The sequence below is a fragment of the Eimeria necatrix genome, genomic scaffold (genome assembly GCF_000499385.1).
Source record: "Eimeria necatrix Houghton genomic scaffold, Enh_scaff541, whole genome shotgun sequence".
In the NCBI taxonomy this organism is placed as follows: Eukaryota; Apicomplexa; class Conoidasida; order Eucoccidiorida; family Eimeriidae; genus Eimeria; species Eimeria necatrix.
Window position 1 is genome coordinate 7,059 of NW_013651682.1, and position 15,000 is coordinate 22,058.

Genomic DNA, 15,000 nt, shown 5'->3' on the forward strand with positions numbered 1-15,000 from the left:
TTGCGTTTATGCCATCCAGTTCTTCATCCGACAACTCCAGGTGTACGTACACCGCAGGGACAGGGGGGGCTGCTGCTGCTGCGGAGGGGCCGGCGAAGATGCTGCAGCAGCAGCAGCAGCAGCAGCAGCAGCAGCAGCAGCAGCAGCAGGGGCCACGTTTCGTTTCCGTCTGTTGGCGCAGAGCGGCAGCAGCAGCACGAAGTGCTGCAGCAGCAGCAGCAGCAGCAGCAGCAACAGCAGCAGCAGCAGCTTTTCAATTTTTGAGTGACTGACTTTTGCTTTCTTTATCTTGAACTTCCATTTCAGCTGTCTGGACAGCTGCTGCAGCTGCTGCAGCACTTGAACTGAACTGCTGCTTCCAGGTGTCTCGACAGGGGCATTTCTCTTGAATAAATCTGCAATTATAAATGCAATTATAAATGCAATTATAAATGCAATTATAAATGCAATTATAAATGCAATTATAAATGCAATTATGAATTTGCATTTTGTTGCTGCTGCTGCTTTTCTGTTTCAAAGAAGAAGGCGGAAAGCTCTGCTTTCGCCTCGGCCAGAGATATCTGCACTGCTGCTCAGAGCAAGCAGCAGCAGCAGCAGCAGCAGCAGCAGCAGCAGCTGCTGCTGGGAGAGCTGAGGACTTCGCTGGTGACTTTGGGGTGTTTCTTGATGGAAAACTTCGAGAAAAGATGTTTAATTTGGAGCCTCGCGACGAAACGCGAAGAGAAAACTTCTGCAAAGTGAAAAAGTGAAGTGCAAGTGGCGGCGGCGGCCTTGTGCAAGTGCAGGTTCAGGTGTCGATACACCTGAAACTCCCAAGTGGAAAGCTGCCCGATTAGCACACTTCCGGCACTCCTTTTTCTTCCCTTTTTTCAGAACTTGTTTATTTTTTGTTTGTTTATCCGGAGAATCAAAAAAAAGGAGCTTTTTCGGCGATTTAGAACGCCGTTTCCACTTTTCAGATTCGCCTCTGAAGTCTCTTGCTGCGCAGTTCGCATCTGCGGAACGCAGCAGCAAAACTGAAGTTGAATTCAATTTGCAGGTCCAATAATTATTTCTTTTGCTGCTCTTTTTCAAATAGTTATTTTTAAATAAAAAGAATTCAAAATAATTCCACAAATTATTTCCAAATTCATCTTTTGAGCAGAATAATGGCAAGTGGAGTCAACCGCACAGTCAACAACTTGCAACCTCACCGATCCCAGAGAAACGCCCCAAACCCTAAACCCTAAACCCTAAACCCTAAACCCTAGAAACCTAGCCACTACCTTTTGGAAGCGAAGTCTGTGGGCTCGTCAGCATTTTGCCTTCGGGATCTAGGATTTAGGGTTTAGGGTTTAGGGTTTAGGGTTTAGGGTTTCCCAGTTGAGCGGCAGCTGCTAAAGGGAAAACAGAAAGTTTTAAAATTGCAGAAGAGCAATTAAACCCTAAACCCTAAAACTGCGGTTTAGGGCTCGGGGTTTACGGATTAGGGTTGATGCAGAGCTTTGGGAGCAATTTATCGCCAAAACACCTACGGGCTAGAGTTTAGGGTTTAGGGTTTAGGGTTTAGGGTTTAGGGTTTATTTGGGCTTCTGAATGCACAAACGGCCTGCAGGATGAGCATGATGGACAACGGAAGTGGCGGCAAGGGCTTAGTGTTTCACATTTAGTAGGGTTTAGGGTTTAGGGTTTACAGCGTAGGGTTTAGGGTTTAGGGTTTAAGGTTTATAGCGTAGGGTTTAGGGTTTAGGGTTTAGGGTTTAGGGTTTGCAGCGTAGGGTTTATTGTTTAGGGGGGTTAGGGTTTGGGGCAAAAGGAAAGTCGACTACAGGTTATTTATTCTTTCCCTTTTTAAATTTATATATTTATTTATATTTATATTTATATTTATATTTATATTTATATTTATATTTATATTTATATTTACATTTATATTTATATTTATATTTATATTTATATTTATATTTATATTTATTTGTATTTATGTTTATTTGCTGCTGCAAAGCTAGATGATGAATCCCAAAGAACAAGTAGTAAATAAAAATAAATAAAAATGAACAAAAATAAATATAAATAAAAATAAATTAAAATAAATTAAAAATAATAAAAATAAATAAAAATAAATAAACAATTTAATTAATTAAAATAAAACAATAAATCTATTCTCCAAGCTGCAGCTCCCTGGGGGCCCCCAGGGGCCCCCTCGTTCTGCTTCGTAGCATCCTAGGGTTTAGGGTTTAGGGTTTAGGGTTTAGGGTTTAGGGTTTAGGGTTTAGGGTTTAGGGTTTAGGGTACCACTGCGAGAATAGTGACTGCGAAGGCCTCCAGGTGGCGCTTCACGAGGGGCAGTTTGGAAGACAGCGCAGCCAAACGTGGCGCGGTACTACGCGGACGCGAACGTAAACCGCCCGAGGCAGTATTGGGATTATTTAGGGTTTAGGGTTTAGGGTTTAGGGTTTTAGGGTTTAGGGTTTAGGGTTTAGGGTTTAGGGTTTAGGGGGGTTTAGGGTTTAGGGTTTAGGGTTTAGGGTTTAGGGTTTAGGGTTTAGGGTTTAGGGTTTAGGGTTTATGCAGGGCGCGGGAAACACCCCCGCGTTGGTGAACAGTTTGTTGACTTCGCTGTGCAACATTTCGCCCTTCTTGCTAAAATGGACTTTTAGAATTTAATTTGCTGCTTTTGTACTGACGAAGCTGCTGCCAGCTGCTGCAGCGGGGGCCCCACCAGGGGGCCTCTGCAACACCCCCCAAGGGTTTAGGGTTTAGGGTTTAGGGTTTAGGGTTTAGGGTTTAGGGTTTAGAGGAGGGTTGATCAAACATTACAAACCCGTATCATAATAACAAAAGCCAGTGGCAGAAGACAAGTGGAAGGGAAACGAGGGTTTATGCATGAGGGTCTGCAACCACCAGGGTTTAGGGTTTAGGGTTTAGGGTTTAGGGTTTAGGGTTTAGGGTTTAGGGTTTGGAGTTCCCTAAATCCTCGCCTTGGGGGGGATTGGGGTGTGACTAGTTATCCCAAGTGGACTGTCAACTACAAACCCTAGACCCTAAGCCCAAAAGTCTAAACCCTAAACCCTAAACCCTAAACCCTAGCGTCCAAACCCTAAACCCTCGAATGCGAAAATGGCTGCAGAAGGTGACGCCATGTTCCTTGAGGTGAGACGTTCGTTAGCATACAGTGCGTAGAATCACAAGGGTTTAGGGTTTAGGGTTTAGGGTTTAGGGTTTAGGGTTTAGGGTTTGGGGTTTAGGGTTTAGGGTTTCGCGATGTTTCTCTTTTTCGCAGCCAGCCTATGCCGCTGGAGTATTTGCTGCTGCTGCTGCAGCTGAACTGCAGCAGCAGCGTGGACTGCCGCTAGCAGCAGCAGCAGCAGCAGGTGCTGCTGCTGCTCCTCTGAAGCTGCTGCAGCAGCAGCAGCAGCAGCAGCACCAATTGTGCGCTGGGGAGCTGCAGCAGATCTGGGGAGAAGCCGCATGCGTGCTTTCGGCAGCAGCAACAAAAACGGCAGCAGCAGCAGCAGCAGCAGCAGCAGCAGCACCTGCTGCTGCTGCTGCTGCTGCAGATAAAGAAGATGCTGCTAGCCTGCTGAGTCTCCTTGCAGACATGGCTTGCAGCAGGCGGGAGGCGCTGCAGCAGCAGCAGCAGCAGCAGCAAATGAACCTGAAAGCAGCAGCAGCAAATCTCTCGCAGTTTGTCCTTGGGGGCCCCTCAGCAGTTCAGCTGCGGGAAGAAACAGCAGCAGCAATGCGCTGCATAGCTCACTTAGCTAAGCAGCAGCAGCAGCAGCAGCAGCAGCAGCAGCAGCAGCTGCAGCAGCAGCAGCAGCAGATGGCTGCTGGTCGTGCTGCTGTCCCTGCTGCTGCGCCTGCTGCAAAGCTTGCGCAGCTGTACCCCCTCCAAGCGTATCCGCAGCAGCAGCAGCAGCAACTGCAGCAGCAGCAGCAACTGCAGCAGCAGCAGCAACTGCAGCAGCAGATACTCCGGCCAGCAATAGCAGCAGGAGGTAAACCCTAAACCCTAATTTCAAACCCCCAACCCCAAACCCTCGAGCATGGAAGCTTATAATTGATGGTCCAGGCCACGCTAGGGTTTGGGGATAAACGCTCACGGCGCGCCGCAGGGTTTAGGGTTTAGGGTTTAGGGTTTAGGGTTTAGGGTTTAGGGTTTAGGGTTTAGGGTTTGCGGCTAGGGTTTGGGACTGCCATGCACGAGCTGAAGCGGCGGCGCGCTGAAGGACTTCCAGAAGCAGCAGAAGCAGTTGAGGCCCTGGAAGCAGCAAAGGGCCAAACCCTAGCTCAGGCGAGGGTTTAGGGTTTAGGGTTTAGGGTTTAGGGTTTAGGGTTTGGGGCTCGAGGATGCAGGGAGAGGCGCACTCCTGCTACGGCTGCTATTGTTGCTACTGCTGCTGCTGCTGCTGCTGCTGCTGCTGCTTCTGTTGGCAGTGCTGCTGCTGCTGCTGCTGCTGCTGCTGCTGCTGCTTCTATTGGCAGTGCTGCTGCTGCTGCTGCTGCGTTAGAGGGTACGTCCGCTTTGGGGTCTAGGGTTTAGGGTTTAGGGTTTAGGGGTTAGGGTTTAGGGTTTAGGGTTTAGGGTTTGGGTTTTTCGCAGCGGAAGGGCACAGACGCCCCCGAACCGCAGGATCTGGCTGAGCACTACGCCGTAAACCCTAAACCCTAAACCCTAAACCCTAAACCCTAGATTGTAGAATACTCTCACTGACGGGCTTAGGGTTTAGGGTTTAGGGTTTAGCGCACTGCTGTTGACCTATCGGATTAAAAAGAGAAATGAAAAAATAAAAAAAATAAATAAAAGAATAAAAATAAATGAAAAAATTAAATTAGATTAAAAATAAATAAAAATAAATGAAAATAAATAAAAGAATAAAAGAATAAAAATAAATAAATTAAATTAAAAATAAAACGCGGAAAGAGCAGCAAATAACAAACCCTAATTCAGGGAATAAAAAGCTAAAAAGCCCAAAACTGAAACTAAACAAAAAAGTAAAAACAAATAAATAAACAAATAAATAAACAAATAAGCAAATAAACAAATAAATAAATAAATAAATAAATAAATAAATAAATAAATAAATAAATAAATAAATAAATAATAAATATAACAATAATTAATTAATTAATTAATTAAATTTCATTTAATTTATTTCAGTCTCTTCTTGGAGGGGAAATTCAAACGGAAATAATTCGCTGGGTTTTGAGCATGAAGGTCACAGTAGACCCCCGAGAAAAAGTATGCTGCTGCTGCTGCTGCTGCTGCTGCTGCTGTTGCTGCTGCTGCTGCTGCTGCTGCTGCTGCTGCTGCTGCTGCTGCTGCTGCTGCTGCTGCTTCTGCTGCTGCTGCTGCTTCTGCTGGTGCTGATACTGCTGAGCCTGCTGTTGTTGCTGCTGCTTTTAAGCCTGCTGCTGCTGCTAAGCCTGCTGCTGCTGTTGCTGCTATGCTTGCTGGTGCTGCTGCTGCTGCTAAGCCTGGCGCTGCTGCTGCTGCTAAGCCTGGTGCTGCTGCTGCTGCTAAGCCTGGTGCTGCTGCTGCTGCTAAGCCTGCTGCTGCAAATGGAATCCTGCTGCTGGGGTCCTGCTGCAGGTGCTGCTGCTGCTAACCCTGCTGCTGCTGCTGCTGCTGCTTTTATGCCTGCTGCTGTTGCTGCTATTCTTGCTGCTGCTGCTGCTGCTGCTGTTACTTCGCCTCTAGGACCTATCAACTTATCAATTGAAGTCAAAGAAATAAAATAAATAAATAAATAAATAAATAAATAATTTTAATAAATAAATTTAAATAAAATAAAATATTTTTATTTGTGCATTTGCTGCAGACAAGTGCCTTCGACATCGTTGGTCTGGAAAGCATAAAGAAGCTCTTGAGGTCGCCAAACCCTAAACCCTAAACCCTAAACCCTAAACCCTAAACCCTAATTGGTGGATCAGCTCTGTCGATCAATCAATAACCGCCTTATTTACCTTTGACTCATCTTTTATTAACTCATTATTTATTTATTTATTTATTTATTTATTTATTTATTTATTTATTTATTTATTTATTTATTTATTTGTTTATTTATTTATTTTTAGAGACAAAATAATAAACCCCGTTTTACGCCCAGACCTCCACGTGGGGCTCCACAAAGCCCCGCGGGGCATTTTGCTTTTTGGGCCCCCAGGAACAGGAAAAGTGAGGGTTTAGGGTTTAGGGTTTAGGGTTTAGGGTTTAGGGTTTAGGGTTTAGGGTTTAGGGTTTGGGGATTTGGAGCTGCGACTGTGCGGGGCTGGCCGGCTGTGTGCTTCCGGAGGTGGGCATTGTGAAGGGTTTAGGGTTTAGGGTTTACGGCTTATGGTTTAGGGTTTAGGGTTTAGGGTTTAGGGTTTAGGGTTTGTTTGCAGACCACGCTAGCCAAATGGATGGCGGCGGAGAGCGGCGCGCGCTTCTTCGAGGTATTCACAAACCCTAAACCCTAAACCCTAAGTGGCAAACCCTAAACCCTCATTCCCTGTCCTCGTAAACCCTAGACACTAAACCCTAAACTCTTAACCTCATCAGCGCCTAGGGTTTAGGGTTTAGGGTTTAGGGTTTAGGGTTTGGCTCGCAGGTGACCCCGTCTTCTGTTATTAGCAAATTTCACGGAGAAACAGAAAAACTGATTAAGGGGCTCTTCAAAGGTACACAAACCCTAAACCCTAAACCCTAAAACCTAAACCCTAGATTTTAAATCCTGAACCCTAAACCCTAAACCCTAGATTCTAAACTCTAGACCCTAAGCCCTAAACCCTCGGAGCGGTTTCTAAGATCTGACTCAGAACGCTGAACCCTCAAAGGCTACTCCAAACCCTAAACCCTAAACCCCAAACCCTAAACCCTAAACCTCAAATCCTAAACCCTAAACCCTAAACCCTTGTTTTGCTCAGTCGCTGCTCTCGAGAGCCCCTCTTTAATCTTCATTGACGAAATAGATTCTCTACTCGGAAAAAGGCGGGAGGTAAGCGCTAAACCCTAAACCCTAAACCCTAAACCCTAAACCCTAAACCCTAAATGTGACTCCTTAGGGCAACGTTTGGGGGCGTCTTTAGATGTTGAAAACTGAGCCGACGAGGCTTCCGCACAGGCCGAGGGTTTAGGGTTTAGGGTTTAGGGTTTAGGGTTTAGGGTTTAGGGTTTGTGTTGTAGAGGGAAGATGATGCGTCTATCCGGATGAAAAATCAACTTCTGCAGATGATGGTCAGCAACTGCGGCTGCTGCTGCTGCTGCTGCTGCTGTTGCTGCTGCTGTTGTTGCTGCTATTGTTGCTGCTGCTGTTACTGCTGTCGCTGCTACAACTGTTGCTGCTGCTGCTGCTGCCGCTTCTGCAGCTGTTGCTGCTGCTGTTGCTGCTGGTGACGTTGCTGTTGCTGCTGCTTTCACTGGTCTTGCTGCTGCTGCTGCTGCTGCTGCTGCTGCTGCAGGACGGATTGAGCAGCAGCAGCAGCAGCACCATTATTGTTGTGGGCGCCACCAACAGACCAGATATGCTAGATGACGTAAGCTGCTGCTGCTGCTGTTGCTGCTGCTGCTTCTTCTGCTGCTGCTGCTGCCCTTGTTCGTTGGCTGCACATGCTGCTGCTGCTTCTGCTGCTGCTGCTTCTGCTGCTGCTGCTGCTGCCCTTCTTCGTTGGCTGCAGATGCTGCTGCTGTTGCTTTCGTTGACTGATTGCTACTGCTGCTTGTGCTGCCACAGGTTTTAATTTGCTGCTGCTTAGAAGCCCTTTTCACTCTAGGGTTTAGGGTTTAGGGTTTAGGGTTTAGGGTTTAGGGTTTCTGTACAGGCAGCAGTGCGGCGCCTGTCTCGGCGTGTTTTGGTGCCGTTGCCCGACGAGGATACGAGAGCAAAAATTATCCGGTAAATCAGGGTTTAGGGTTTAGGGTTTAGGGTTTAGGGTTTGGAGGTGCTGTTTGAAGAATCCAACTAGGGTTTAGGGTTTAGGGTTTAGGGTTTAGGGTTTAGGGTTTAGGGTTTAGGGTTTAGGTTTTAGCGCTGCGTCCGCGGTGCACAGGCAGCTACTTGATTCGCAAACCCCTGCAGGATGCCGGCTTACTGACCAGGTGCGTTGAGGGTTTAGGGTTTAGGGTTTAGGGTTTAGGGTTTAGGGTTTAGGGTTTGGGGTTTGGGGTTTAGGGTTTGGGGTTTAGGGTTTGGCTTGTGCGCGTCTCTCAATATTGACCCCAATCCTTTAGTTAGCAATTCTCATCAGTTTCTTCCTGATTATTTATTTATTTATTTATTTATATATTTATTTATTTATTTGTTTATTTATTTAATTCTTATTTATTATTAATTAATTAATTAATTAATTAATTTATTTATTTATTTATTTATTTATCATTCACGCTTTTATTCGTTTGCTGCCCACCAGCCAGCCATACCTCCATGCAAAAAAAAAAATAAATAAATGAATAAATAAATTAAATAAATCAATAAATAAATAAATGAAATAATAAATAAGTAAATAAATAATAATAAATAATGAGAGTATAAAAAACAAAATAAAATAAATAAAAAAATAAAAACAAAACAAAATAAAGCAAACCACAGCAAAACAAAATGAAATTAAACAAAAGTAATTTGAATTAAATATAAATAAAACAAAACAAAACAAAATAAAATAAAATAAAATAAAATAAAATAAAATAAAATAAAATAAAATAAAATAAAATAAAATAAAATAAAATAAAATAAAATGAATTTTATTTTCAGGAATTAAAATCTCTGAGTCAAAAACTCGAGGGCTGGAGCGGCTCAGACATTCGGGTATTGTGTTCTGCAGGTAATTTAATTTAATTAAATTAATTAAATTAATTAAATTTAATTAATTAATTTAATTTGATATAATTTAATCAGTTTAATTCATTTAATTAAATTAATTAAATTAATTAAATTAAATTAATTTAACTAAGTTCATTTTATTCATTTAATTAAATAGAATTTAAGTTCAATTTAATCAACTTAATTTAATTAATTTAATTTAATTAAATTAATTAAATTAATTTTTGTAGCTAATATAATTAGTTTAATTAATTTAATTTAATTAATTTAACGTATTTAATTTAATTAATTAAATTTAATTTAATTCACCTTGATTAGTTTAATTTGATTAGTTCAATTTGATTTGATTAATGTATTTAAATACTAAATAAATAAATAAATAAATAAATAAATAAATAAATTGGTTCGCTAATTGGGAATATGTTTTCTTGTTTTGTTAAGTGCATTAATTAATCAATTATATTTTTGGGAAATTAATTTTGTTTCTTCCAACTCCATTTTAAATTAATTAACTAAATAATCGCACTTTAAACAAACACGTCAATTATAATTTAAATAAGATAATTAATGATTAACTAATTAATTAATTAATTTTAATTAATTAATTAATTTCACTATAATTAATTAATTAATTAATTAATTAATTAATTAATTAATTAATTAATTAATTAATTAATTAGATTTCAAATAATTGATTAATTCCCAGCAAATCCAACCCCCCAAAAATCCCGCCCCCACCACTTGCCACTCACATGCCATTAATAAATAAACAAACAAATAATTAAATTAAATAATTAAACAACCAATTGGCCAATTAATTAATTAACTAATTAACTAATTGATTTAATTAATTAATTAACTAACCAATTAATTAAATAATCAATTATTAAATAACTAATTAATTAACCAATTAAACTAATTAATTAATTAATCAACTAATGAACTAATTAATTAATCTATCAAACTAATTAATTAATTAATTAATTAATTAATTAATCATTTAACTAGTTTATTTATTTATTTATTTATTTATTTATTTATTTATTTATTTATTTTTTATTTGTCAGCTGCGGACAAAAGTTACGACGAGGCGTTGGAGGCGTTTGGGGATATTCGCAAAGTGCCGAGCGTTTTGAGTTTTCGGCAAATTACCCCTGCAGACTTTGCAGAGGCTTTATTGCGGGTAAGAAAAAGAAGTCCATTTGAAGTCTTTTTTTTTCTTTTTTGAATTTCTCGGCTTCTTTGGCTCCTTTTTTTCTCTTCTTTCTTCCATTTCACTCCGCCTTTTGTCTTCTTTTCATTTTTCTCTTTTGTTTTCTTTTATTCCTTTTTATTTCGCTGCATTTCCCCTTCATAAGCCTCAAATTCGCTTTCTTTTCGTTTTCCCAGCTCGTTTGGCCCTTTTTCTCCTCTTCTTTCTTCTATTTCATTTCTCGTTTTTCCTTCTTTTCATTTATTCTATTTTTTTCCATCTTATTCCGTTTTTTATTCCATTTTATTCCATTTTATTCCATTTTATTCCATTTTTTATTCCATTTTATTCCATTTTATTCCCTTTTACTCTGTTTTAAAGTTCTCCAAATTCGCCTTTTTCATTCTCTCGGCTTCTTTGACTCCATTTTTTCTCTTTTTCTCCCATTTGGTCTTTCATTTTATTTCTTTTTTTTTAATTTCTTTTCCAAATTCTCTTTTCCTCTTTTTCTTCCACTTGGTCTTTTATTTAATTTCCATTTATTTTTTTAAATTTCTTTTTCAAATTCTGCAAAGTCCCCAAATTCGTCTTCTTCTGCTTTAAATCCCTCTTTGACTTCAGTGTTTTTCAACTTTTATTTTCTCCATTTTTTTGTTTTTTTTTATTTTTTAAAAATTCATTTTTTTTGGCTTTTTGAGCCCTTTGGAGTGTCTAGACAGCTGGCCCCGCGTTGTTCTTTGCTGCCTTTTGTTTTATTTCTTTTTTGATTTTATTCTTTTCCCTTTTTGTCCAACCCTAAACCCTAAACCCTAAACCCTAAACCCTAAACCCTAGGGCATGCCCCAATTTCAGTATCGGATCTGCGCCATTTGGCACTTCTTTTCTTTCTCTATCAATTCAATTAATTTGATTTAATTGATATAACTAAATAATTAAATAATTAATTGATTTATTTATTTATTTATTTATTTATTTTATTTAATTTAATTAATTTTATTTATTTTTTTACTTTCAGGTAAAACCCTCTTCTTGCGCCATGGAGAAAGAACTGGCGAAGTGGATGGAAGAACATGGAGTCAAATGAAATCAAAATATTTTATTTGTTTTTAATTAATTAGTTAATTAATTTAATTAATTAATTAATTAATTAATTAATTAATCATTAATTATTAATTATTATTTATTAGTAGTTCCTTAGTATTGATTTATTTATTTATTTATTTATTTATTTATTTATTTATTTATTTATTTATTTATTTTGGGAATTTCCTTTTTTGCGTTCTGAAGACTTTCTGCGGCATCGAATTGACAAATTAATTCCTTTTTTTATTATTCTTTTTATTAACATCATTTTCTATTTATTAGTTGTCATTTATTATTATGTATTTTTGTTATTTATTATTTATTTATTTATTTATTTATTATTTATTTATTTATTTATTTATTTGTTACTTACTTGTAGAGCACTTAGTTGAGGCTCGTGGGGCACCCAAAAATAAAATTAAAAGACAAATAAATAAATAAATTAATTTTAAAAATAAATAAAATGATTTAATTCAGAAACGGACAAAAAAGAAAACAAGAGACATTTGCGCCCCAATGCAGCAGTTGCTGTACCTGCTGCTGCTGCTGCTGCTGCTGCAGTGCAGCAGCAGCAGCAGCTGCTGCTGCTGTAGCTGGTGCCGTAGATGCTGCTGCGGCAGCTGCTGTTACTGCTGCGGCAGCTGCTGTTACTGCGGTGGCAGCTGCTGCTGCTGCAGCCGCTATTTTTGCTCCAGCAGCAGCAGCTGCTGCTGCTGCAGCAGCTGCTGCTGCTGCAGCAGCAGCTGCTGCTGCAGCTGCTGCTGCTGCAGCAGCTTTGCTGCTGTATTACAGCTTAGTGTTCCTCCTTTACGTCTTTTGCTGCGGCACCTGAACAAAAGTAAAGAGATGCAAACAAAAGCAATCAGCAACAGCAGCAGCAGCTGCTGCTGCTGCAGTAGGAGCAGCAGAAATAAGTGCTGGTGGCAGCAGCACATGCAGTAGCAGCAGGAGGAGCTGCAGTAGCAGCAGCAGAAGTAAGTATAAACTGCAGCAGCAGCAGCAGAGATAAGACATAATGACAGCAGCAGCAGCAGCAGCAGCAGCAGCACACCATGGACAAAATTTTTATTTCTACGCGAGGCGAAGCGTGTAAAAGCAGCAGCAGCAGCTGCTGCTGCTGCTGCAGCAGCAGCACCCCAACCCTGCTGCTGCTGCTGCAGCCGCTGCTGCAGTTGCTGCAGCGGCAAGAGATAAATTAAAGCAGCAGTGCAGCAGAAACCTAAGTCCAAACACAACAAACCCTAAACCCTAAACCCTAAACCCTAAACCCCAAACCCTTAAGCCAAGACGGGCAGAGCAGGCATTGCCTTTCCGAATTGCAAAACGAGGGTTTAGGGTTTAGGCTCAGGGGCTAGGGTTTTAAGGCTGCCAAGGGTTTAGGGTTTAGGGTTTAGGGTTTAGGGTTTCTCACCAAGGCCGAGGATAGTCGTATAAGAGAAAGTAGCAGAATGCGCCTCAGCCCTAAACATAAAATGAATAAATAAATAAATAAATAAATGAATAATAAACTAACAAATAAATAAATAAATAAATAAAATTAATTAATTAATTAAAATAAATAAATAAATAAATAAATACAAATAACTGATAAAACATATAAATAATTAAATGGACGAACAGACAGAAGGAATAAATATGTTGGTAAAGCAATAAAGGAAAAGTAAACAAGTAAGAAATAAATAAATAAATAAATAATAATAAATAAACAAATAAATAAATAAATCATGAAGCATAAACATATAAATGAACAAATAATGCGAATAAATAGATAGATAAATAAACAAATAAGAAAAATAAATAAATAAATAAACAAATAATGGAAAATAAAAAGATAAATAAATGAACAAATAATGGAAAATAAATAAACAAATAAACAAATAATGAAAAATAAATAAATAAATAAATAATGAAAAATAAATAAATAAATAATGAAAAGTAAATGAATAAATAATGCAAAATAAATAAATAAATAAATAAATAATAATAAAAAGTAAAAATACCGATTATCGCACTGAGTTGTATTTGGCTCGAACGGCGTTTTTTTCAAAGCGAAAAATATTCATTTCTCTGTTCATTATGGACCAATTGAGAGATTTTTTTTACTATTTTCTTTTTTAATTATTAATTTAAAATTATTAAATTAATTAATTTCTTTATTTACTCTTCAAGTTTGTTATTTGCTGCATTGCATGCGGCGAAGGGGCCCCGTGCTTTCCCCCCCATGCACTTCTGAGCTGTACGTACACCCCAAAAACGCCAAATTTGCGCCTTTTTGGCCTTTTTTTCGCTTCTTTTTGCATCAAAACATTTCAAATGCAAATTCGAGTTTTAATTTGATACAATTGGCGCAAAATTTCCGCAAATTTGACGCATTTAGACCCCCGACTGAGCTCGGGCAAACGCCCAGGTGTACGTACACCGCAGCGGCAAAGCCAAACCCGAACAGTCCGACGCCGTCACTTCGTGCAAAAGTCCCTAAAGGCAATTTACAAATAAATAAATAAATAAATAAATAAATAAATAAATAAATAAATAAATATAAATTAATTAATTAAATAAAAATAAATAAATAAATAATTATTTAAATACTTGATAAGGCGTGTGAGCAGCAACAGCAGCAACAGCAGGCAACAGCAGCAGCAACAGCAGCAGCAACAGCAGCAGCAACAGCAACAGCAGCAGCAACAGCAGCAGCAACAGCAGCAGCAACAGCACAACAAGAACTCATAGGAGAGTACAAGGAAAGACTTTTAAAATAAACCAAATGCAAACTGCACACAAAACCCAAACCCTAATTAAGGGTTTGGAACGAAGCCACACTATCAGTGTTTAAAGACAAGAGAATTGATCTAATTGCTGCTGCAGTACTTTCCGATTAAACCCTAAACCCTAAACCCTAAACCCTAAACCCTTCAAATGCTCACCCTGAAGGTATATAATACATAGAGAGACACATCTCCGCCGCTCAGCTGCAACACAAACCCTAAACCCTAAACCCTAAACCCTAAACTCTAAACCCTCCTCAACCCTTGGGAGCTCGGTTTCAATTCCGCCTTCGATACCCTCTTCGCCAAGACTAAACCCAAACCCTAAACCCTAAACCCCTAACCCTAAACCCTAAACCCTAAACCCTCACCAGTGGCGCTGGATTATAAAACCCTTTTAATTGTTCAAAAGAAGAAGATGCCCCTCCAGCAAAAACAAAACGGGAGTTCTCGATCTGGCACTGAGGCGTACGCACATCACTTAAACCCTAAACCCTAAACCCTAAACCCTAAACCCTAAACCCTAAACCCTAAACCCTAAGCTCTAGTCCGTGAATCCTAAGGCTCAAGGCACGTTTTGCAGAAGCTCTCCCTTTAGGCCTTTCGCTGTACCTCCAGTTTTGGCGGTTTAGGGTTTAGGGTTTAGTGTTTAGGGTTTAGGGTTTAGGGTTTAGGGTTTAGAGCACCTGTAGGGGAATTGTTACGTCGATGTAAGGGCCCTCAAGGTGCTGCTCCTCAACCACCCCTACAACATAAACCCTAAACCCTAAACCCTAAACCCTAAACCCTAAACCCTAAACCCTAGAACACTTGTAAGAAGCAGCTCCGCCTAAACGGACCGCAAAAGAATTTTTCGAGCTAGGGTTTAGCATTTGGCCCTAGGGTCCAGGGTATGGGATCAGGGTTTAGGGTTTAGGGTTTAGGGTTTAGGGTTTACCGATTTGCTGCTGAGCCAGAAAGCACGAACGAATTCGGAGGTTTCCGTAGAGGGCGCGCAAAACCACCAGACCTGAAAAACGAGGGTTTAGGGTTTAGCGAGGGTTTAGGGTTTGGCGAGGGTTTAGGGTTTGGCGAGGGTTTAGGGTTTGGCGAGGGTTTAGGGTTTGGATTTAGTGCCTCTAGAATTCAAGCCAGCTGCTAGTGCATTAGGTGGTTAATTAGGGTCTAGGGTTTAGGA

At 39.7% G+C, this 15,000-nt stretch overlaps 2 protein-coding genes across 2 annotated transcripts in view; one reads left to right on the plus strand and one right to left on the minus strand.

Moving 5' to 3' along the window:
- Nucleotides 1-3,099: 3,099 nt before the first annotated feature.
- ENH_00061970 (AAA family ATPase, putative) lies at nt 3,100-7,863 on the plus strand (the record flags this gene model as incomplete). The annotated part of the gene is made up of 8 exons (XM_013577171.1): nt 3,100-3,132; nt 3,263-3,980; nt 4,167-4,282; nt 6,453-6,484; nt 6,908-6,962; nt 7,151-7,201; nt 7,426-7,500; nt 7,786-7,863. 8 exons carry the CDS (start codon nt 3,100-3,102, stop codon nt 7,861-7,863), a joined length of 1,158 nt encoding a protein of 385 aa, XP_013432625.1.
- A 5,945-nt stretch (nt 7,864-13,808) lies between these two features.
- The window catches only part of ENH_00061980 (DnaJ domain-containing protein, putative), a gene marked incomplete at both ends in the record, with an annotated part of 1,453 nt that continues 261 nt past the window's right edge, over nt 13,809-15,000 (minus strand). Inside the window, 4 exons of the mRNA XM_013577172.1 lie at nt 13,809-13,829; nt 13,983-14,027; nt 14,510-14,568; nt 14,761-14,832. Coding sequence (XP_013432626.1) covers nt 13,809-13,829; nt 13,983-14,027; nt 14,510-14,568; nt 14,761-14,832 — 197 coding nt within the window. The remainder of the gene's footprint in view (nt 13,830-13,982; nt 14,028-14,509; nt 14,569-14,760; nt 14,833-15,000) is intronic.